A 25204-nucleotide genomic window follows, 5' to 3' on the forward strand; every position below is an offset into this window, starting at 1 on the left:
AGTAATGAAGAGAGAGAGGTTGGACCAGGGGGTTTTCAGAACCAAGTAATGAAGAGAGAGAGGTTGGACCAGGGGGTTTTCATAACCAAGTAATGAAGAGAGAGAGGTTGGACCAGGGGGTTTTCATAACCAAGTAATGAAGAGAGAGAGGTTGGACCAGGGGGTTTTCATAACCAAGTAATGAAGAGAGAGAGGTTGGACCAGGGGGTTTTCAGAACCAAGTAATGAAGAGAGAGAGGTTGGACCAGGGGGTTTTCATAACCAAGTAATGAAGAGAGAGAGGTTGGACCAGGGGGTTTTCATAACCAAGTAATGAAGAGAGAGAGGTTGGACCAGGGGGTTTTCATAACCAAGTAATGAAGAGAGAGAGGTTGGACCAGGGGGTTTTCATAACCAAGTAATGAAGAGAGAGAGGTTGGACCAGGGGGTTTTCAGAACCAAGTAATGAAGAGAGAGAGGTTGGACCAGGGGGTTTTCATAACCAAGTAATGAAGAGAGAGAGGTTGGACCAGGGGGTTTTCATAACCAAGTAATGAAGAGAGAGAGGTTGGACCAGGGGGTTTTCAGAACCAAGTAATGAAGAGAGAGAGGTTGGACCAGGGGGTTTTCATAACCAAGTAATGAAGAGAGAGAGGTTGGACCAGGGGGTTTTCATAACCAAGTAATGAAGAGAGAGAGGTTGGACCAGGGGGTTTTCATAACCAAGTAATGAAGAGAGAGAGGTTGGACCAGGGGTTTTTCAGAACCAAGTAATGAAGAGAGAGAGGTTGGACCAGGGTGTTTTCATAACCAAGTAATGAAGAGAGAGAGGTTGGACCAGGGGGTTTTCATAACCAAGTAATGAAGAGAGAGAGGTTGGACCAGGGGTTTTTCATAACCAAGTAATGAAGAGAGAGAGGTTGGACCAGGGGTTTTTCATAACCAAGTAATGAAGAGAGAGAGGTTGGACCAGGGGGTTTTCATAACCAAGTAATGAAGAGAGAGAGGTTGGACCAGGGGGTTTTCATAACCAAGTAATGAAGAGAGAGAGGTTGGACCAGGGGGTTTTCATAACCAAGTAATGAAGAGAGAGAGGTTGGACCAGGGGGGTTTCAGAACCAAGTAATGAAGAGAGAGAGGTTGGACCAGGGGGGTTTCAGAACCAAGTAATGAAGAGAGAGAGGTTGGACCAGGGGGTTTTCATAACCAAGTAATGAAGAGAGAGAGGTTGGACCAGGGGGGTTTCAGAACCAAGTAATGAAGAGAGAGAGGTTGGACCAGGGGGGTTTCAGAACCAAGTAATGAAGAGAGAGAGGTTGGACCAGGGGGTTTTCATAACCAAGTAATGAAGAGAGAGAGGTTGGACCAGGGGGTTTTCAGAACCAAGTAATGAAGAGAGAGAGGTTGGACCAGGGGGTTTTCAGAACCAAGTGACCTGATCAGGAATGTATTGTTTTGTTCCCCCCCCCCCCCCCCCCCCTCTCTCTCTCCACTCTTTTCCCTCCCTTGCTCCCTCCAGATAAATTAGCCCAATGGGTACGGTAACACCCCCCTCCACGTGGCATGCTACAACGGGCAGGATGTGGTGGTGAATGAGCTGATCGAGTGTGGCGCCAACGTGAACCAGGTGTACGAGAAGGGTTTCGCCCCACTCCACTTCACGGCCGCCTCGCGCCATGGGGCGCTCTGCCTGGAGCTGCTGGTGGGCAACGGGGCCCTCGTCAACATCAAGGTGAGGAGACCGGATGACCAACACTGTGTCTGAACTAAATAACACCCTATTCCTTATGTAGTGCACTACTTTTGACCAGGGGCCCATAGAGCAAGGAGCCGTGATGACACTGCCTGTGTCCCAAATGGCACCCTGTTCCCTTTATAAGTACACTACTTTGGTTCAAAAAGTAGTGTACTTATAAATAGGGTGCCATTTGGGACGCACACACTGACGCAGCACATGGCTTAGTATTTGGCCCTGGTCTACATTCAAATACCAATGGAATAGGCCTAACAATGCAAACTAAATGCCATCAAGCGCTCCTCCAATACGTGTTTGATTTTGCCTGTGGTCAGCAGCACAGACTGCCGTGTGAACCATCTTTGTCTTTCTATCTGCAGAGTAAAGATGGAAAGACCCCCCTCCACATGACGGCCATCCACGGACGCTTCTCCAGATCTCAAGCCATCATCCAGAATGGTGAGTCGCTGTGAATGCTCTCAACTGAATATATATGAACCAGTAGGCTCTTCAGCATTGTCTTTTGTCTTCAAACCATGATTCACTGGCACAGAGCAATGTTACTTGCAATGTGGTTGAACATGAAGCTTCATGAGGCCTCTAGGGTCAAGTGGTTGACGTGTGTGTGTGTCTGTGTGTGTGTATGTGTGTGTGTGTGTGTCTGTGTGTGTCTGTGTGTGTCTGTGTGTGTCTGTGTGTGTCTGTGTGTGTGTGTGTGTGTGTGTTCTGTAGGTGCTGAGATCGACTGTGAAGAAAAGAATGGAAACACACCTCTGCACATCTCTGCTCGCTACGGCCATGAGTTACTCATCAATACACTCATCACGAACGGAGCTGACACAGCCAAGTGAGAACACACACAGTTTCCAGCAAAAATGCAACATGCATCTGCAATTCTGTCATTGACCGAATTCCCGCTTGGAGACTATGCTCAACACATTGTGGTGTGTGGGGGGTTGATAGACAGGGCATTGCAGCATGCTGATGTGTTGATCTGCTGTGGGGTTTAATGAGGACTGTGATGTGGTGCTGTTTCCAATCTTAGCTGAATCAACTGTAAGTCGCTCTGGATAAGAGTGTCTGCTTAAAGTCTAAAATGTAAAAATGTGTTGCAGGCGAGGCGTCCATGGGATGTTCCGCCTCCACCTGTCTGCTCTCAGTGGGTTCTCTGACTGCTGTCGGAAGCTCCTCTCATCAGGCTTTGATATAGACACCCCTGACGACTTTGGAAGGACCTGTTTACATGCTGCAGCAGCTGTTGGGTGAGTGGACTGGTCCAGGCTTTACACCAAGGAATATTTAGTTCATGAACTGGAAAGCCACCAGAAAGAACAAACACATATTCACACTCTTACATTTCACATTGTTTAGCAGTATAAAAAAATCGTATAGATCATTAGTGCGGTATCATTTCTGTATAATGTGGTTCCATGCCATGGTGGTATTGACTTGCGCTCTGGTCTAAATTGTCTTTATATCTTCTTGAAAGAGAAGAGAAACCTGCAAACTGCTCTTGCTAGTATAACTTTTTATTATTGCTTTTATTAGCATTATAAAAACAGTGATACTAGCAAGAGCAGTGTACGGGTTTCTCTTTTCTTTAAGGTTCTCATTGTTACCATCCACCTGATAGCTCAGATGTGAAAGGGCCTTTCTGAACTTGATATCTTGTTACCATCCACCTGATAGCTCAGATGTACGAGAGCCTTTCTGAACTTGATATCTTGTTACCATCCACCTGATAGCTCAGATGTACGAGAGCCTTTCTGAACTTGATATCTTGTTACCATTCACCTGATAGCTCAGATGTACGAGGGCCTTTCTGAACTTGATATCTTGTTACCAGGAACCTGGACTGTCTGAATCTGCTGCTCAACACAGGGGCAGACTTCAACAGAAAGGACAGCTTCGGAAGGTCTGTCTGTGGCATCAAATAACTTTCATATGTGATCTTTATGATAATGGGGAATATAGTATAGGGGCATATAGGAATTATTAGGGGAAATATTGGGCGGCAGGTAGCCTAGCGGTTAAGAGCGTTGGGTCAGTAACCGAAAGGTTGCTGGTTCAAATCCCCTAGCTGACTAGGTGAAAAATGTGTCTATGTGCACTGCAGCAAGGCACTTAACGCTAATTGCTCCTGTAAGTCGCACTGGATAAGAGTGTCTGCTAAATGACGTAAATGTAAAATGTAAATGTTTTACAGCTCCAATAAGCTGTTTCTGTTGTTGATGTTGAATGGTTTCTGTGCGTTCTTCTAGGAGTCCTCTGCATTATGCGGCAGCCAATTGTAACTACCAGTGTCTGTTTGCCTTGGTGGGGTCTGGGGCCAGTGTGAACGATCTGGATAAAAGGGGTTGCACCCCGCTCCACTACGCTGCTGCCTCCGACACAGACGGAAAGTACGTCTCACACCTCTCTTACTGTTGTGTGTGTTGTGGTGCCATGACCTTTCACATTTCACTGTAGTCTGGAGAGTATGTTGTGGTGCCATGACCTTTCACATTTCACTGTAGTCTGGAGAGTATGTTGTGGTGCCATGACCTTTCACATTTCACTGTAGTCTGGAGAGTATGTTGTGGTGCCATGACCTTTCACATTTCACTGTAGTCTGGAGAGTATGTTGTGGTGCCATGACCTTTCACATTTCACTGTAGTCTGGAGAGTATGTTGTGGTGCCATGACCTTTCACATTTCACTGTAGTCTGGAGAGTATGTTGTGGTGCCATGACCTTTCACATTTCACTGTAGTCTAGAGTATGTTGTTGGCCGTGTTTGAATACATACTAGTGTTAAATCTGCAGTGTGAAAGCTTGGCCACGTCTCCTTTGGGAAAGTGTCTCTGCTTGCTTATCTGTCTGTCTTGATGTTGGTATAATGATTAGTGAACTCTTGACCTCTGACCTCTAGGTGTCTGGAATATTTGCTGCGAAACGACGCTAACCCAGGGATCAGGGACAATCAGGGCTACAACGCAGTCCATTACGCGTCTGCGAACGGACACCGCCTCTGTCTGGAGCTGGTGAGTCAGAACCACAGGGGACTAGACGCCCTGCATTCACAGACCATTTTGTCTGCGTCCCAAATGGATGTAGGGCCCATAGGGCTCTGGTCAAAAGTAATGCACTATATAGGGAATAGGGTGCCATTTGGGACAGACGTTGATATTCAGTAGGTTTTAAGGTGTGGTTGCATGTTTGTCGTGGCCGCATCGTCACTCTTGATGTTCTTTTTCCAGATTGCAAGTGAAACACCTTTAGATGTGGTAAGTACCAGTTGGTTACTTTTCCTCACACTAGCTTGTTTAAGATACGAATGCAACACCCCAGTATGTCTGCAGGGGCTGGTCACTGAGATTTACAACATGAAACATGCTACTAGACTAACCTTCAAAGTAAATATGTTACAAGTCTAAACTGGCCCGTCCTTGTCTTTCCCCAGCTAATGGAAACCTCAGGGACAGACATCCTGAACGACTCTGATGTCAGAGCTCCCATCAGCCCCCTACACTTAGCTGTGAGTAAAGCCTACCTGCTCCTGTAGGGGTCTCGCCACATGACAAATGGCACCCTATTCCCTATTTAGTGCACTACTTTTGACCAGAACCTTATGGGCCCAGATCAAAAGTACTGCACTACATGGGAAATAGGGTGCTATCTGGGATGCAGGCATGGTGTTGTTTTTCCACGAAAAGTTGATTGTCCAGACACTCACACACCATGTTCCTATCTGTTCCTGATTAGTGTAAAATACATGCATATTTTGACACGGTGATGATGAGGATGATTTCCTTATTTTGCCATTTGAGTTAATCAACCTCCAACAGAGGAGTAGTAGTGTGTTTGTTTCTAAATCTCACGCTTGGCAGGGACCTTCGATGTTGATGCTGGGCGGGAGAAAAAATGGGCACCCGATTTGAGAGACACTGGTCTACTTTAGAGGTCTAGGACTGTTTCTGTTCAGGCATACCACTGGTCTACTATAGGACATTGAATATATTAAGAGTGTATATCTGTTCAGGCGCACCACTGGTCTACTATAGGACATTGATTATATTAGGAGTGTATTTCTGTTCAGGCGTACCACTGGTCTACTATAGGACATTGATTATATTAGGAGTGTATATCTGTTCTGGCATACCACTGGTCTACTATAGGACATTGATTATATTAGGAGTGTATATCTGTTCTGGCATACCACTGGTCTACTATAGGACATTGATTATATTAGGAGTGTATATCTGTTCAGGCATACCACTGGACTTTGCTTCAGACTGTGTGTTTGTTTCCATTCAGGCGTACCACGGCCACCACCATGCTATGGAGGTCCTGGTTCAGTCTCTGCTGGATCTAGACGTGAGGAACAGCCAGGGGCGCACCCCTCTGGACCTGAATGCCTTTAAAGGCCATGTGGAGTGTGTTGACGTCCTCATCAACCAGGGAGCCTCCATCCTGGTTAAAGACTTCACCCTGAAGAGGACCCCCATCCACGCTGCAGGTACGCATAGGATATCACGTAAGACCTAGAGATTCTGTAATTCAAAAGTTTTCCTTACCAAGATGGACATTTGTTTGGTCATGTTGCTAGGACGCCAATGTCCACTCTAGGGATATTATATAGCATAGTGTGAAAATGCCCACTACACACTGATCTAAGGTCATTTTTTGTCATTATTGCTGAGGATCTGGGGAGGGTAAGCTGATCCTAGATCAGTGCACAGGGGGACTTCTATCCAGAGCCAGGTACACAGCTAGCAGGTGACAGGCTTCGAGGGCCTCAGTCCCAAAATGTTTTATTATCTGCTGTGTTAACATCATGAGGATGTCATCTACCAATACCACTGTTCTAGAAATCTGTCTGTTCATGTGAAGGTAATAGTCGTCCAGCAATCAGCTCATATCCTCTCTGTTTAGCCTCCTCTAGCTACCAACGGTCAATCATCTCACATTCTTATATCCTCTCTGTTTATCCTCCTCTAGCTACCAATGGTCAATCATCTCACATTCTTATATCCTCTCTGTTTATCCTCCTCTAGCTACCAACGGTCATTCGGAGTGTTTGCGTTTGCTGATTGGAAATGCTGACCTCCAGAGTCCAGTGGACGTTCAAGACGGGAATGGACAGTAAGTCAATTGGGTTTTGGATACAATTCCTGAAATAAAGAGATTTTGACACTAGTTCTACGTCCCAAATGGCACCCTATGCCCTACTTGGTGCACTACTTTAAACCAGAACCCTATGGGCTCGGGTCAAAAGTAGTGTACCATATAGGGAATAGGTTGCCATTTGGGACTCAGCCTGGTTATTACCAGTTTGTAATATGACCTTGTTGTCTTGTGTATCAGAACCCCTCTGATGCTGTCGGTGCTGAGCGGACACACAGACTGTGTGTACTCACTGCTCAACAAGGGAGCCAGCGTAGAAGCCAAAGACAAGTGGGGCAGAACAGCGCTACACAGAGGGGTGAGGAGGAGAGCTGGCTGTATACGCTCACACACAGAAAGAGACGGGGAGGCTCAAATATACATATTATCTTCAGAAAAGTAGTTGTCCATGGGTAGTGGTGTATTCATCCCTGTAGGGGGACCTGCCTCCAGACATCATTTGTAATAATTGATGATTCATTATTATATCATTGATTATTAGTTATTCAAATCCATTCTTGTCTCCCCGCCCTTCCTCCCAGGCGTTGACGGGTCATGAGGAGTGTGTGGAGGCCCTGCTGCAGCACAGCGCCAGCTTCCTGGTTCGGGACTGTAAGGGGCGGACCCCTGTCCACCTGGTGGCGGCATCCGGACACATCGGGGTGCTGGGGGGGCTCCTACACGCCGCCCAGTCAGTGGAGACCCTCCCCGTCATCACAGACAACCAGGGCTACACGCCACTACACTGGGCCTGCTACAACGGTACGTACTGGACTAACGGAACACTAGATCTTTTCTGATTTTCTCTCTTCAGCACCGTAAACATGTCCCTGAATTAGGCAGGCCATACAACTAGGGGTGTAACGATTCGATTTGTATCACGATTCGTGGTTGTCGATACGATTCAAGGACGATATTGGTTCATTTAGAACGATACGATCCGAAACGATTCAGTGACTTGAAATCGATTCAGTAACCTTTTAGCCAAAAATTCAACCAGTGTGACTGAAATAAATACCTGGATACTGGACAGTGCAGGTGAAGTTTCCTAGATTCCTGTTTCTTGTAAGGACCGCAATGGTGGCTTGATAATTTCTCGCTCGTCGGCTTCTCCTCTGTCGTCCGCCATGCTATGTTTTGTTGTCTTTGCGCCTTTGCGCTGCTGCTGGCGTGGGGCGATGACATCACGGATAGGCAGACTGAATCGAGTAATGTTTAAAGCCTTTATCATTAAAAGTGCTAAGAAAAAACATCCATATAAAGTCTGACGTGCTTAAATCCAATGGGTTATTTCCTAGTATCGATACAATCGATTTATTACATTTTAAAACGATGTTAGAGTGATATATGTTGTCCAAAAGGCCAACTCGCCGAGCACAGATCGATGTAGTTGGATCATAGGAATATAAATCGATACATCGATGTAGTAGATGGATCGTTACACCCCTACATACAACGGTACGTACTGACTAACTGGACTGTAGCTCTGTTCTCTCCTCCATGATGTGTACACTCATTCACTCCCTCTTGTGGCTTGAAAAGCATTCGATTGGTGTGGACGGAGCCATGTGGGGGAATGAACAAGACTACAACAGAATTAGGGGTTATGACTCTCAGTGGAGGACCTTACACTGAAACAGGACTTTGTCAGGGATTGACATAGCATATGTTGTAGCTAAAACATATTTTGTGACTTCACCATTGTCAGATGTGTAGCTTTCTCTGAGAGTATTGTTGTGGTCTGCAGCGACGTCATCTTTTTCCGGTATGAATCAATCTTCCACTAGGCCATGACACGTGTGTAGAGGTGCTGCTGGAACAGGAGGTTTTCCACAAGACCGAGGGCAACTCGTTCAGCCCCCTCCACTGTGCTGTGATCAATGACAACGAGGGGGCTGCAGAGATGCTGATTGACACTCTGGGGCCGGCCATTGTCAACGCCACTGACACCAAGAACGGGTAACTACAGCACATGACAAAGTCATTTTCTTCTGGAGAATAATGTTGTCTTGGGAATAAAATGACCTCTGGGGTTGGATGAGGGATTGTAGATTACTTTTAATACATCTATTAGTGATTTTATATTTCTATGGTATAAACAGGGTTAATTGAACAAACTTGTTTATAACAGTCCTACATGATATCGGTGAAATAAGTTTCCTCTCTCTCCAGGACCCCCCTGCATGCGGCGGCTTTCACGGACCACGTGGAGTGTCTTCAGCTGCTGCTAGGCGACAACGCCCAGGTCAACTCCCCCGATGCCTCCGGGAAGACCTCCCTCATGATGGCTGCTGAGAACGGACAAACCAACGCTGTCGGTACGCAGCCCCCTCTCCTCCGCTTTGCCTCGCCCAGCCGGCTTAAGTTCAACATGTCTGTTTTACATTTTAATAAGTCGCTTAATTTCCTAATTGAGTTTCTTTATGTTTCTCTGTCTGTGTCAGAGCTGTTGGTGAGCAGTGCCAAAGCAGAGCTCACCCTGCAGGATGCAGTCAAGAACACTGCTCTTCATCTGGCCTGCAGTAAGGTGAGCATCCCCACATGAAGATGACGTTCATCTGAACAGTTGGCTCTCTCTGGTTGAAATTTTGGTCTGACATGTTTGACTCTGGTTTTTAAAGGGGCATGAAACCAGTGCCTTGTTGATATTGGAGAAGATTACAGACAGGAACCTCATCAACTCGACTAACGCAGCCTTACAGACGTACGTATGGTTCAGCTGTATTAATTGGGCCAGAAGAATTAGAAGAAGTGCACTATATAGGGAATAGTCTGGCATTTGGGAGGTATCCTCATTTGCTGCTGGCTAATCTGACGGTACTTTCTCCTCAGGCCGTTACACGTTGCAGCCAGAAATGGTCTGACGGTGGTGGTTCAGGAGCTACTAGTGAAGGGTGCTAGCGTGCTAGCAGTCGATGAGAATGGTAAGATCCATAACGCTAACACCGTTTTCTTCTGTACTTCTCTTCTCAATGTGTCCACAAATGTTTCTCTCTAGTCCACTGCTTGGTTATTGTCTTAACTTTGTATCTCCTAGCCTGCTGTTATTTCATGTTTTTCACCAAAAGTGTTATAGTAAACGGTGATGCTCCTGAAGTGACCCTCTGCTGTTCTGTTTGAACCCCTCAGGTTACACGCCTGCCTTGGCCTGCGCCCCCAACAAAGACGTGGCGGACTGCCTGGCGCTGATCCTGGCCACCATGATGCCCGTGTCCCCCTGCAACCCGGCGCCCAGCCTGTCCTTCAGTGCCATTAACCACTACACCACCAGCCCCTCCAAGAGTGTGACCTTCGACAGCCTGCCCGTGCTGCGCAGCGAGCACAGCTCCTACTGCAGCTTCAACAACATCGGCCACCGCGACCACGATGGAGGCTTCTACAAGGATGAGGAACTCAACGACTCAGACTCAGAGACATACTGAGGGGGGTGGTGGTCGCTGCCCAGGAGGGGAGCCAAGGGCAGGCGGATGGACAGTGAAGTGGGGCAGAGGCCACAAACAAATCCACACATACACACCGTGTCTTAAATCACCACAGCCAGCTTTGGGAGGGCACGAGCCGAGACAGTCCGCACAGGAGCCTTAAGAGTCCCGCAGTTGGAGAGAGAGAAATGGAGGGAGGGAGAGGGGGAGGCACAACAGGCTGGCTGGCCACACTCATCCTCTCGTACCACCAGGTGTCCTTCCAGCAGATACTGGACTTGGACCTGGAACTGCTGCTGCTATACCCCACCTTTACCTTTACCCACAAAGGTCCTAAACGGTAGAAACTGTCCAGCCAACAGACAGACGGACACCTTATGACGGCAATAACCTGTAGTCCAAGGGGATAGTAGCACTTCACTGAGTGAAAAACAGACATGGACCAAAAGATGTGGAAGAAGCCTTTTCAAAACCTGTTTTGACAGTAGAAATGGGATTGAGCGTTTTGGGCTGAGAAAAAACATAAGGAGTGATGTTTCATTTAAGTTTTATGAGAGTGATGGTCATGTTTATCCGCACACTAAGACAGTCAGAACGCACCTAGCCTCTTGTCTGTAATCCATGTGGGAGGAGGGGAAATCATTTATTTTTTATGAACAAACATTTTAATAATATCATTCATGTCTTAAGCTCCTGACCCTCTGTGGGAACCAAAGAATCGTAGTATTTGCTCTCATGAGTAATTTCAAAGAATTTCCATCCCCAATGGCACCCTATTCCCTTTATAGTACACTACTTTTGACCAGGGCCATAGGGTTCTGGTCAAAAGTAGTGTACTCTATAAAGAATAGGGTGCCATTTAGATTTTGCATTTGTATGTGAGCGACAGGACTTTTTACATTTGCGTTATTAAACCTACCTGTCCTTTGCCCTCTAGAAAATATTTTAGAAAGTAAATTATTAATTCATGTATTCTTTCTTGTGATATTTATGTCATCATTTTGTGCCTTCTTTAGTTACTGAGGGGAGGTTAGGAGAGTAGGGGCAGCTGTATGAGCGAAAACAGTGATGCACACTAAGTACTACAACGTTTGTGAAAAGCACTGATACTATTCCGAGGCATACAAGGGGGAAAACATGCCTCCCTTGGAGAGGAGAAACACTGTAAACCAATGGTAGGACAGCAGCATTTAGATTTTCTTCTGTTGAAAAAAATATATATATATTATTTGTCTTGGTCTTATAATCAATGTATTTTGACAGGTTTTGCTTGCTTAACTTCTTCAAAAAAATGAAACCACTCAATCCTTTTATGTGATTGCTTGTTCAAACCCCCGTTTTTGTCTCTTTTTGAAAATAATTTTAACTGGAAATATGTACAATACATATGCTATGTTCGTCAAATCAGGATCAGGAGGTTCACAGGTTTTTTCGTGTCCTTTTTTTTCTTTAAAAGGATGAAACTAGCATGTACATATGAAATAGTGACTGAATTCGAAACTCCCATGAATTCTTTCAGTATCTGAAGATTGCTGTACATTTTATGAGTAATAAAATAAAGAAATGAGTTATGTTATTTAATAATGAACTATGGGTTATCTGTTTTATGTGACAACCGCAGTATCAATTTCTAGGTGACAGTGGTGCTAATCCCAAAAGAAAGGCTACATACAAAAAGGAACAAGAAGTCTATTGGCAAAGTGATGAATATTGCATGTACCTTGGCCTAACGGTGTGGGTTATGTATTTTATTTTTCATGGCGTCCTCAACATTACAGTTTTAAGGGCAACAATAGCCTAAATTTGTTTACAACTCGCAGGATTTCCATACGTGAGCTTTCAACAACACAGAGTGTTGCATCAGCACGAGATCGAAAGTGCGTCAAATCTGTACAGCATTGTTACGTCATCACTGATAAACGTTGAAACTGATCAAAAACCGCTGGAGCGGTGCTGGAGGATTGCGTTTGTTTTCGCTCTGGATGCGCGTTCATTTTGGCAAGGAAATGTGCTGATTTTGCAAGGAGATGGAGAATAAAGAGTTCAAGGTAGACATGTTATTTATTTTTAAATCTTCAATTATATTAATTACTGTGTAATATTTATTTATTTAATTTATTTATTTAATAATATAATAATTACAATTATATTAATTACTGTGTAATATTGTTTAACAAATGAAATAATGTGCTATTCATGCTGTAATATCAAACTAGAAAGTATATGGCCGGGGAGTCATGAGAGTTGGCTAAAGGTACAGTAGGGTCAAATGGGGGTCAAAGGTTATGACAGCACCTTCATAAATTCGTCCAAAATGGCACCCTATTCCCTATGTAGGCTAGTGTACTACTTTTGACCAGGAGCCATAGAAGGGTTGGCTGACGTCACGAAAATGATGCTCGCGCATCGATGGCCGGAAGTCGTGTATCTTGTTATGATTCTGTACCTCAGCTAACAACAAGCTGCCATGTGGGGAATCGTAGCTCTGTGGCATGTTTCAGCTCGTTGTATGGTGTTATTGATACCATGTCTTGTTTTGAGGTGTTTTGACTGATATCATGTCTATGCAATGACTAAAATTCGCTACCTAGCTAACCAACAACAACTGTAACAATGTATTTGAGACGAGTTCATTGTTCAAATGTATTTATGTTTGCATTAAACATTTAGAGACTAAATATAGTTTACATGTTGTCTAAGTCAAACCCTGTCTATTTTGCCCCATAGTTGCATGCCAGTTTTGTTGCTAAACAACCAACCCCTCTATAGAGTGTTACAGTGGAGGTGTGATAATACCCATAAAACCTAGCGGTCAAACAGGGAAATGGTTCCAATCGTTTTTCCACCATTAATTTTTCCCATAGGCGATTTTAGAAACACATAAAATATTTTATTTTATTTATTTTTTATTTTATTTCACCTTTATTTAACCAGGTAAGCCAGTTGAGAACAGGTTCTCATTTACAACTGCGACCTGGCCAAGATAAAGCAAAGTAGTGCAATAAAAACAACACAGAGTTACATATGGGGTAAAAAAACATAAAGTCAGAAATACAACAGAAAATATATATACAGTGTGTGCAAATGTAGCAAGTTATGGAGGTAAGGCAATAAATAGGCTATAGTGCAGAATAATTACAATAGTATTAACACTGGAATGCTAGATGTGCAAGAGATTATGTGCAAATAGAGATACTGAGGTGCAAAAGAGCAAAATAAATAACAATATAGGGATGAGGTAGTTGGGTGGGCTAATTTCAGATGGGCTGTGTACAGGTGCAGTGATCGGTAAGGTGCTCTGACAACTGATGCTTAAAGTTATTGAGGGAGATAAGAGTCTCCAGCTTCAGAGATTTTTGCAATTCGTTCCAGTCATTGGCAGCAGAGAACTGGAAGGAATGGCGGCCAAAGGAGGTGTTGGCTTTGGGAATGACCAGTGAGATATACCTGCTGGAGCGCAGACTACGGGTGGGTGCTGCTATGGTGACCAATGAGCTAAGATAAGGCGGGGATTTGCCTAGCAGTGATTTATAGATGGCCTGGAGCCAGTGGGTTTGACGACGAACATGTAGTGAGGACCAGCCAACAAGAGCGTACAGGTCACAGTGGTGGGTAGTGTATGGGGCTTTGGAGACAAAACGGATGGCACTGTGATAGACTACATCCAATTTGCTGAGTAGAGTGTTGGAGGCTATTTTGTAAATGACATCGCCGAAGTCAAGGATCGGTAGGATAGTCAGTTTTACGAGGGCATGTTTGGCAGCATGAGTGAAGGAGGCTTTGTTGCGAAATAGGAAGCCGATTCTAGATTTAACTTTGGATTGGAGATTCTTTATGTGAGTCTGGAAGTTGAGTTTACAGTCTAAACAGACACCTAGATATTTGTAGTTGTCCACATACTCTAGGTCAGACCCGTCGAGAGTGGTGATTCTAGTCGGGTGGGCGGGTGCTAGCAGCGTTCGATTGAAAAGCATGCATTTAGTTTTACTAGTGTTTAAGAGCAGTTGAAGGCTACTGAAGGATTGTTGTATGGCATTGAAGCTCGTTTGGAGGTTTGTTAACACAGTGTCCAATGAAGGGCCAGATGTATACAAAATGGTGTCGTCTGCGTAGAGGTGGATCTGAGAGTCACCAGCAGCAAGAGCGACATCATTGATATACACGGAGAAAAGTGTCGGCCCAAGAATTGAACCCTGTGGCACCCCCATAGAGACTGCCATAGGTCCAGACAACAGGCCCTCCGATTTGACACACTGAACTCTATCTGAGAAGTAGTTGGTGAACCAGGCGAGGCAGTCATTTGAGAAACCAAGGCTATTTAGTCTGCCAATAAGAATGCGGTGGTTGACAGAGTCGAAAGCCTTGGCCAGGTCGATGAAGACGGCTGCACAGTACTGTCTATTATCAATCGCGGTTATAATATCGTTTAGGACCTTGAGCGTGGCTGAAGTGCACCCGTGACCAGCTCGGAAACCGGATTGCATAGCGGAGAAGGTACGGTGGTATTCGAAATGGTCGATGATCTGTTTGTTAACTTGGCTTTCGAATACTTTCGAAAGGCAGGGCAGGATGGATATAGGTCTGTAGCAGTTTGGATCTAGAGTGTCACCCCCTTTGAAGAGGGGGATGACCGCGGCAGCTTTCCAATCTCTGGGGATCTCAGACGTTATGACAGAGAGGTTGAACAGACTAGTAATAGGGGTTGCGACAATTTCGGCGGCTAGTTTTAGAAAGAAAGGGTCCAGATTGTCTAGCCCAGCTGATTTGTAGGGGTCCAGATTTTGCAGCGCTTTCAAAACATCAGCTGTCTGAATTTGTGTGAAGGAGAAGCGGGGGGGGCATGGGCAAGTTGCAGCAGAGGGTGCAGAGTTGGTGGCCGGGTTAGTGGTAGCCAGATGGAAAGCATGGCCAGCTGTAGCAAAATGCTTGTTGAAATTCTCGATTATTGTAGATTTATCGGTGGTGATAGTGTTTCCTAGCCTCAGTGCAGTGGGCAGCTGGGAGGAAGTGCTCTTATTCTCCATGGACTTTACAGTGTCCCAAAACTTTTTGGAGTTAGTGCTACAGGATGCAAATTTCTGTTTGAAAAAGTTAGCCTTTGCTTTCCTGACTGCTTGTGTATATTGGTTCCTAACTTCCCTGAAAAGTTGCATATCGCGGGGGCTATTTGATGCTAATGCTGTACGCCACAGGATGTTTTTGTGCTGGTCAAGGGCAGTCAAGTCTGAGGAGAACCAGGGGCTATATCGGTTCTTAGTTCTGTATTTTTTGAATGGGGCATGTTTATTTAAGATTGAGAGGAAATTACTTTTAAGGAACAACCAGGCATCCTCTACTGACGGAATGAGATCTATATCCATCCAGGATACCTGGGCCAGGTCAATTAGGAAGGCCTCCTCGCTAAAGTGTTTTAGGGAGCGTTTGACAGTGATGAGGGGTGGTCGTTTGACCGCGGACCCGTTACGGACGCAGGCAATAAGGCAGTGATCGCTGAGATCCTGGTTGAAGACAGCTGAGGTGTATTTAGAGGGTATGTTAGTCAGGATGATATCTATGAGGGTACCCATGTTTACGGATTTAGGGTTGTACCTGGTAGTTTCGTTGATAATTTGCGTGAGGTTGAGGGCATCTAGCTTGGATTGTAGGATGGCTGGGGTATTAAGCATATCCCAATTTAGGTCACCAAGCAGTACAAACTCTGAGGATAAATGGGGGGCAATCAATTCACATATGGTGTCCAGGGCACAGCTGGGGGCTGAGGGGGGTCTGTAGCAAGCGGCAACAGTGAGAGACTTATTTCTGGAAAGGTGGATTTTTAGAAGTAGAAGCTCAAACTGTTTGGGCACAGACCTGGATAGTATGATAGAGCTCTGCAGGCTATCTCTACAGTAGATTGCAACTCCACCCCCTTTGGCAGTTCTATCTAGACGGAAAATGTTATAGTTGGGGATGGAAATTTCAGAATTTCTGGTGGCCTTCCTGAGCCAGGATTCAGACACTGCTAGAACATCAGGGTTGGCAGAGTGTGCTAACGCAGTGAATAACTCAAACTTAGGAAGTAGACTTCTGATATTTATGTGCAAGAAACCAAGACTTTTGCGATTACAGAAGTCATCAAATGATAGCGCCTGGGGAGTAGGAGTGATACTGAGGGCTGCAGGGCCTGGGTTAGCCTCTACATCACCAGAGGAACAGAGGAGGACTAGAATAAGGATACGGCTAAAGGCTTTAAGAACTGGTCTTCTAGTGCGTTGGGTACATAGAATAAAGGGGGCAGATTTCCGGGTGTTATAGAAAAGATTCAGGGCATTATGTACAGACAAGGATATGGAAGGATATGAGTAAAGTGGAGGTAAACCTAAGCGCTGGGTAACAATGAAAGAGATAGCATCGCTGGAGTCATCAATTGAGTCGGTCTCCGCGTGTATAGGGGGAGGTGCAAAGGAGCTATCTAAGGCAGGTTTAGCTAGGCTGGGGGGTCTACAGTGATATAGTACAATTAGAAATAACCGAAACAACAATAAACTAACCATGTTTGGGCTGAGGCTAAACATAAACAGGATGTAGTACCGTAAAAAGGAACAGTCCAGCAGATATCAGCTGTATAGCTGAGTTATCATAAGGTCCGGTGGTGAAGCACTAGTAAGAGGCCACGGCTAGCGTGTGCTAGCGGGCCAGGGCTAGCAGATGGATGGAATCTTCGTGGTTAACGTCGTAACCACATCAGACGATTTCGTCGGCAGACCAGTCGTGTAGGATCGGCGGGGCTCCGTGTCAACACTAGGTGGTCCCGTCCGGTTGACAGAGAGGTAGATAGCCGGGAGATGGGCGATGGGCCTAGCTCAGGATGATTAGCCAGACCACAGCGTCCGTTTTGTTGTAGCTGGCTGGTGGTAGCTAGCTGGTAGCGATGAATCCGGAGTTAAAGGTCCAGTGATTCAGTGATTCAGGCGGAAAAACTGATATGTTCTGGGTCGATAACGCGCTGTGCAGACTGGCCGAATATTCGGTGATCAATGTCCAGTGATTAAAATTAATCCCGCGGGAAAAGAAAATCCAATGTTCTGTGTGAAACACCGCTAGCTGTGGCTAATAGCAAGTAGCTAGTTCAGTAGCTAGTTCAGTTTAGTGAGTAAGAGTCCACGGATAGCGTGTGCTAGCGGGCCAGGGCTAGCAGATGGATGGAATCTTCGTGGTTAACGTCGTAACCACATCAGACGATTTCGTCGGCAGACCAGTCGTGTAGGATCGGCGGGGCTCCGTGTCAACACTAGGTGGTCCCGTCCGGTTGACAGAGAGGTAGATAGCCGGGAGATGGGCCTAGCTCAGGATGATTAGCCAGACCACAGCGTCCGTTTTGTTGTAGCCAGCTGGTAGCGATGAATCCGGAGTTAAAGGTCCAGTGATTCAGTGATTCCGGCGGAAAAACTGATATGTTCTGGGTCGATAACGCGCTGTGCAGACTGGCCGAATATCCGGTGATCAATGTCCAGTGATGAAAATTAATCCCGCGGAAAAAAATCCAATGTTCTGGGTGAAACACCGCTAGCTGTGGCTAATAGCAAGTAGCTAGTTAGCTGGCTAGCTAGTTTCAACTGGAGATTCTAGATTCTAGATAAAGGTAAGTCGATAATAGAATCCGTTCCACATTGAGTGAGGCGGGTTGCAGGAAAGTATATTTTGTAGAAGGATGAAAAGTCTGATAGGGAAATATGTACGAAAAATACAAAAAACAGGGTATTTACAGGCTATTTACAGACACACGACAGAAACAGGACTGCACTACTTCGCCATCTTGGAAAAAAGTGGCGTGACGTTTTTGTAACCATGTAAATCTCTGTCGGACAAGTTGATGTATTTGATGTATTTTTCTATTACATGTATGACATTTCATTGAGATATTTTGTGTTTTAATGACGCAAAATTGAATTACAGCCTAACTCTGCTTTCTGTTGTCGCCAGCAGGCTGCAGTGGTGACCTTCACTACCGTGACCCACAAGGATGAAACTTCCCAGACCAGCCTCACCCTCAGCAGGGGAAAGAGAAGCTACCCAGACCTACACACCTTTGTGCAGGGCATGAAGGACGAGTAAGTTGCTCTTTGGCTTCCCCATGCATCCCCTAGATATGTTCCCTATCTCAATTGCATACTCCTCGTGTCCTCTCTTCTCAAAACCCATTGGATGAGAAAGCCAGAGGTTCCGCCCTTCTGACCTTCTCATCCAATGGGTTTTGAGAAGGAGGCGAGGAGATTGAGAGTCTCCCATAGTCTCGGGCCAATACAAAGGACTCAACGGACCAAATAACCAATCAGGGATGTCTGGGTGTGGCCTAGTTCCATAGAGGTCCATCCATAACGTAGTCTAAGATAATAGAGGTAATGTCCATCCATAACGTAATCTAAAATAATAGAGGTAATGTCCATCCATAACGTAATCTAAAATAATAGAGGTAATGTCCATCCATAACGTAATCTAAAATAATAGAGGTAATGTCCATCCATAACGTAATCTAAAATCATAGAGGTAATGTCCATCCATAACGTAATCTAAAATAATAGAGGTAATGTCCATCCATAACGTAGTCTAAGATAATAGAGGTAATGTCATGTAGTTCATTGTGTACTTGCATTTATTTACTTTTCAGCCATTGGAATCTGCTGAGTGAGAATATGCGTGCCGGGGTGAGTTATAGTCACCTCTAAAGTAGTTAATGTTGGTAAAATGGACCAAACATTAATTTGTGGAAATCCTGCAGGACCTTTAATCCTGAACCACTGCTTTAATTGACTAGCTTGAGTAAATGGTTCTACGTTTTATATCAGTGCAGCCCCTTTAACAAACTAACTCTGTACGGTCTTTTAACATTGCAGATGAGCAGACATGAGTTTAGTGCCAAGTGCATGGATATTGTAGCATGGGTGATGGAGTCTACATCCACTGTGGTTGTTCCCGCCCTTGACCTCACCATGCAGATAGAGCTCTCTGATTCGCCAAGCTCTTCTGGATCAGGAAGTAATGAGGCAGGAGAGGTGACCTCTCTTGGCCGCAGCGTCAGATTCAGCTGTAGTGGAGGACCCAGCAGGTGCACCAGCGCCAGAACCGCCTGCAGCACACGCACTCCCACGCCTTTCCCCTCCTCTCACAGGTACCTAGCCCTATCCATGCCTCTAACAGGTACCTAGCCCTATCCATGCCTCTCACAGGTACCTAGCCCTATCCGCTCCTCTCAAAGGTACCTAGCCCTATCCCCTCCTCTCACAGGTACCTACCCCTATCCACGCCTCTCAAAGGTACCTAGCCCTATCCCCTCCTTTCACAGGTACCTAGCCCTATCCCCTCCTCTCACAGGTACCTACCCCTATCCACGCCTCTCACAGGTACCTAGCCCTATCCCCTCCTCTCACAGGTACCTAGCCCTATCCCCTCCTCTCACAGGTACCTAGCCCTATCCCCTCCTCTCACAGGTACCTACCCCTATCCCCTCCTCTCACAGGTACCTACCCCTATCCACGCCTCTCACAGGTACCTAGCCCTATCCCCTCCTCTCACAGGTACCTACCCCTATCCACGCCTCTCACAGGTACCTAGCCCTATCCCCTCCTCTCACAGGTACCTAGCCCTATCCCCAACTCTCACAGGTACCTAGCCCTATCCATGCCTCTAACAGGTACCTAGCCCTATCACCTCCTCTCACAGGTACCTAGCCCTATCCACGCCTCTCACAGGTACCTAGCCTTATCCATGCCTCTCACAGGTACCTAGCCCTATCCATGCCTCTAACAGGTACCTAGCCCTATCCATGCCTCTCACAGGTACCTAGCCCTATCCCCTCCTCTCAAAGGTACCTAGCCCTATCCTCTCCTCTCACAGGTACCTAGCCCTATCCCCTCCTCTCAAAGGTACCTAGCCCTATCCTCTCCTCTCACAGGTACCTACCCCTATCCCCTCCTCTCACAGGTACCTACCCCTATCCACGCCTCTCAAAGGTACCTAGCCCTATCCCCTCCTCTCACAGGTACCTACCCCTATCCACGCCTCTCAAAGGTACCTAGCCCTATCCCCTCCTTTCACAGGTACCTAGCCCTATCCCCTCCTCTCACAGGTACCTACCCCTATCCACGCCTCTCACAGGTACCTAGCCCTATCCCCTCCTCTCACAGGTACCTAGCCCTATCCCCTCCTCTCACAGGTACGTAGCCCTATCCCCTCCTCTCACAGGTATCTAGCCCTATCCCCTCCTCTCACAGATACCTAGCTCTATCCCCTCCTCTTTTTGCAGGTATTTCCTGTTATAGGTACAAATATCCATTCCAGATCCACTTAGTGAGAAATACTACTTAGATACTACACAACCACTCTAAAACGTTTACTCTGAATGTTAATGTTTGCTCTGAGTGTGGTTTGAGATGGTTCACAATGCTTCCTTTGAATAACAATAACAAGGTTGAGTTTGTGTCCCAAATTCTTGGATCATATTTTTTATTTTGTTACCATATACTATTCATTTATGTTGTGCATTCTGCAGGTCCATGACCTCTTTGCTAAGTGAGAACGAAGAGCGATATGTCTCCTCACCTGAGGGTGGCGATAGAGAGATGAGACACAGACAACACTCAGCACCACTGAGATCTGTGTTTGGCATCTCTGAGGACTCTGTCTTCGACATGGTCCAGAGCGGCCAGTCGCAGGGTGACATCGTACCGCTGCCCAAACGGAGTAGACAGGAGAAATACAGACCTAGCAAAATGTCAACGGATGGCAAGTTTATGATGGGTATTGTCGAGTTGGTTATAAACCTTCTCAACTCCAGATTGGCTGAGCTAATGCGAAGTGTCAGTCAGGGAACTCTAGTTCTGCTGACTGGAAGTATCTCAGCAAGTCAACAGTTTGCCCAAGAGATGCTAAGCATGGCGACTTCTAAGATGTATTCCCATGCCATAGAGCATATTGCGCTCGGCCACAAGTCTCCCCTTGAGTTAGAGAGGGAGCTTGAGGCCATCTTGGGTCCTCTGGCTGGACAGGTCATAGTCATCATCATAGATAGCATCATCAAGGCTAAAGCCAACGGAGGAAATGAGGGGAGAGCGTCCAGCCCCTTGACCTATTTTCTAACTGCCATTTCGGCAGAAATACAAAGCCTAGTGGTTCACAGATCGGCTAGCAGACCATCCACCAGACTGTCCAACAACGACCCACTGCTGAACATTTCCAAGTCAAAGGTCTTAAGATCAGTTCTGCTCAAAATGGCAGAGCTCTTTGGCCAAGGTCCAAGTGAAACCTGTCTAGTTCCACTAGTCCAGAGTCAGTCCAACAACTCAATTTGCGACTGGACTGTGAATGCAGGCACCATTCATCCAAGTACATTTCTGTCCGACAACAGAGTGACAGAAGTGTCATCCGATGTTGTGGATCTTGTACTTTAGGTTTTTTGGATAACAGGATTTTTGGATAACAGGAACCCGTCAAGGCCACAGAGTGCCTGCTCCCACAACTCAGCTAGTGGAGCAATAGATATGAAAGCTCTTGCTGGGGACTTGGTCAGACAGGTGTCTGTCAAACTCAGCCATTTGTCTCTGAGAGTCAACTCTCCACCATGTCCATGACAGATCTGTCATCATCTTTTTCTGACTCCACCTTGAAGCAGTTGTGTTCTCGCTCTGTTGTTGCTCTGGCAACTGCCTGTCAAGCAATCAAAACAGAGCTCGAGAACCAGAGACCTACCAACCTGGCAGCCAGAGACCTACTATCGTCTCTGGTAGAGACCATTGAGGACATGGATATCTCTGACATCCTCCAGGGCCCGTCGGCCATTTTGGAGGAGGCTGCTGTGATAAAGCACCCAGAGATGTCCACCTCGACAATATACAGATCTCTGCTTCTCGACTCATCTCTCGCCTCCTCTAAGATGGTCACTGAGAGCATTATCTTCAACAACCCATGCCCATCAGAGGAGAATGTGAGTATTCAGAAGGAGCTCCCTGCTGATAAAGTTGACATCCTCCATGGTCAACCAGTGGAGGAGTATATTGTCAAAGCTGAGCAATGCATCACTCAGGTCATTCAGGATGCAGCTGTGACATATACTGCTGCGCTGGATAAAACCGACACTTGTGGAAAACTGTCGGAAATCCTATCTGTCCATGTTTCCTCAGAGAATATTGAGGAGGCATCCTCTGATCTCTTTGGTGGAATTATTTCCGACCTGCATGAGGTGTCTGAGGTCAATAAGGCCTCCATGCGTACGAAATCAGGTCGCAAAATGTTCTGGGTGGAAGTGAGTTCAGGTTCCCAGAAGATTTATACCAAAACCCTGGACAAACTAAGGAAGCTGTTCACCTCCCACCATCTCACTGAGGGAAAAAATACTCCTGTGCAAATCGAGCTTTCTGCAACTGGACTACTTGTAACTGAGGCCACTGTGCAGGAATCTCCTGTAACTGAGGCCACTTTGGCAGTGTCTCCTGTACAGAAGACAGACAGTAAGACCCCTTCTAAGTCCCCAGCCTCAGCCTACCAGCTCACCCTCGACACCTGCACTAAAGGGGTAATCAAACAGGTGATCTCGGTGCTGAGGGTGGACACTTCAAAGGAAGACTGCTCCGCTTCCGTTGGGGAGAGCACGTCAAATTCATCCTTCGACTTCAACCAGAAGTTGGACTCGATAATTTCGAAATTGGAGGACCTCACCATTTCGAGTGATGTGACGTCAGCCGAGATTGCCACACTCACGCGATCTCTTAGTGCAGCCAGCAGAACCTCTAACATTTCCATCCAGAGCTTTCACAGTGCTGAGTTCCGAGCTAAGGCCAAACACATTGTGAGTGAGACCATTCTCAGAGCTGCTAGCAAAGCCAGCCATTCTTTGCTACAGAGCATGCCTAGCACCACCTTCTCACACCATGCGGTTTCTACAGCCGAAGATATAGTAAATATTATCATGCAAGACCTTGAAAGTGTATCCCAGTACACTGTGGACGACGCAGACTCCTTCCCACTAGGAGAGAAAAAGCTGGAGTTCCAGCTCAAACCCAGAGTTGTCTTTGACAACTTATTGGATGCTGCTCAAACCATGTACCACAGAGTAAAGGATAGACTGAACATCTTTTTCTCTTTTCCACCAGTGTCAGTCACCACAGCCAAATATGTGCTGGACTCCGCCCCTGTGGAGACACTCAGACGTTCTAAGTCCGCTGACACTGCTCTTGTTGAGGACAGGAGCCGCCCTCCGTCTGTGAGAAGTGAGAAGCCTTTGTCAAAAGTCTGTTTGGCTAAAAGGTCTAAAACCCTTCTGTCTTCGAGTGGCTCTTCAACAGACCACCATGTAATTGACACATGCAGTGAGGATGTCACTCTGCCCACCAGGAGTATGTCAGTTGTGAGCAACAACAGTTTGAAGAGAGCCTCTCCTCTCCACGGCAGTGGATTGAGTGAAAATTGCAAACCTCTTGTGGCTCTAAAAGACGTAACAGTGGCAGTCAGCCAAGAAGGCTTTAGCAAAACTGCAAAGAAGACGCTCAGCTTGATCCTAAATGTGATCAAGTGTAGAGTGGCCAACTCTGAGAGTTCATCTGTTGGGCAGATTGCAAGTGAGGAGTGTCTGATAGCCACTAACATGTTAGACTCTGTACTGGAGAGCCTTGACCAGTTGCCTGACATGAGCGCTGCCGATGAAATCACAAGGACAGAATCCCATACCTCTATCGCAATGGACGAGACAGGTTCACGGTCAACGCTTGTGAGCCAACAAGAAATAAACATATCTGACACCAATATCATAGTGAAAACTATAATGGACACATTGAAGACGGACGACCCAGAGATGACTTCAGCAGAAGAACATCTGGATAGGCTCCTGTCAGTTGAAGCCCTTCAAGGTGCATCTGGCAACCTGATCGCAAAGGTCCATGGTCTCATTCAGGAGATAACCATAAACCGCCAGCTTCAATCCATGGTTGGCCACAGAAGCCTCTCTCAACCAGCGCTGCCTAAACCAGCCCTGAGGAAGCTGTCAAAGGACGATGCCTCAGAGCTCATTTACAACTTTGCCCAGACTTCTGTTAGGAGACTCCTGGGGCAGTGTATGGGAAGGCCTATGCCACCATCGGCTGAAATGGTTTTGGATCAGGTCATCAAGTTGATGACAGACGTGGTGATGGACAGCCTGACTTATGTGTCCAAGTCTACAATGGAGGATGGTAAGTGAAAGTACCTATTTTCATCTGCATAGGACTTAATTGTAACATGATGCTCAATACATTGCGTTTTATGATGTGAAATTCACTGGTTGTGTCCAAAATGGCACCTTCTTCCATATTTAGTGCACTACTTTTGACCAGACCCTATGGGCCCTGGTCAAAAGTAGTGCACTATAAAGTGAAGAGAATGCCATTTGGGATGCAGTGACTGACTTCAATGGCTGCGTCCTCTTCTCCCAGTTATTGTACACAGGTCGGTCACACTAGCGTGCTCTTCTCACTCAGACACCAGCAATGCCACAAGTGACATCACTCATGGTGTTGTAGCTGACCTTAATGCTACTGAGGAATTCCCTGCCAGGAGCCTTAGCCCGGCTGATGTAAAGGCTGACGGCATGGCCCGTCTTCCCTCTGCCAGAGGGGAAGAGACTAAGAAGAACAGGAAGTGGCGTTTCCTACCGAAAATGCATAAGTTTCCAAAGATCATGATTAAGGTAGGGTGCTCTGTGTTTTGAGATTACCTCTGTAAGGCAGGGCTGAAATTTACCCTACAGATTCACTACACCCCTATTGTCTCTCAGCATTAGAACAAAACTGTTGTCATTGTCTTTAGGAGGTTGAGTGAGGACGCTGTAATGCAATCCTAATACACATGGGAGAGAGTCAATGGTTATGTCCCAAATGGCACCCTATTCCCTATATAGTGCACGACTTTTTACCAGAGCT

At 46.2% G+C, this 25204-nt stretch overlaps 1 protein-coding gene across 1 annotated transcript in view; it reads left to right on the forward strand.

The window, feature by feature from the left end:
• LOC311128542 (serine/threonine-protein phosphatase 6 regulatory ankyrin repeat subunit A-like) overlaps window positions 1–20816 on the forward strand; it is a gene marked incomplete at both ends in the record, with an annotated part of 128183 nt that extends 107367 nt beyond the window's left edge. The window contains 20 exons of the mRNA XM_084160733.1: window positions 1508–1711; window positions 2095–2173; window positions 2447–2561; window positions 2830–2976; window positions 3561–3629; window positions 3976–4116; window positions 4625–4736; window positions 4953–4979; window positions 5156–5230; window positions 6010–6211; window positions 6750–6837; window positions 7060–7177; window positions 7401–7620; window positions 8646–8817; window positions 9031–9176; window positions 9303–9385; window positions 9480–9562; window positions 9691–9782; window positions 9988–10140; window positions 20809–20816. Coding sequence (XP_084016859.1) covers window positions 1508–1711; window positions 2095–2173; window positions 2447–2561; window positions 2830–2976; window positions 3561–3629; window positions 3976–4116; window positions 4625–4736; window positions 4953–4979; window positions 5156–5230; window positions 6010–6211; window positions 6750–6837; window positions 7060–7177; window positions 7401–7620; window positions 8646–8817; window positions 9031–9176; window positions 9303–9385; window positions 9480–9562; window positions 9691–9782; window positions 9988–10140; window positions 20809–20816 — 2334 coding nt within the window. The remainder of the gene's footprint in view (window positions 1–1507; window positions 1712–2094; window positions 2174–2446; window positions 2562–2829; window positions 2977–3560; window positions 3630–3975; window positions 4117–4624; window positions 4737–4952; window positions 4980–5155; window positions 5231–6009; window positions 6212–6749; window positions 6838–7059; window positions 7178–7400; window positions 7621–8645; window positions 8818–9030; window positions 9177–9302; window positions 9386–9479; window positions 9563–9690; window positions 9783–9987; window positions 10141–20808) is intronic.
• Window positions 20817–25204: the final 4388 nt, after the last annotated feature.

Source organism: Coregonus lavaretus (assembly GCF_964263955.1).
Source record: "Coregonus lavaretus genome assembly, chromosome: 4".
Lineage (NCBI taxonomy): Eukaryota > Metazoa > Chordata > Actinopteri > Salmoniformes > Salmonidae > Coregonus > Coregonus lavaretus.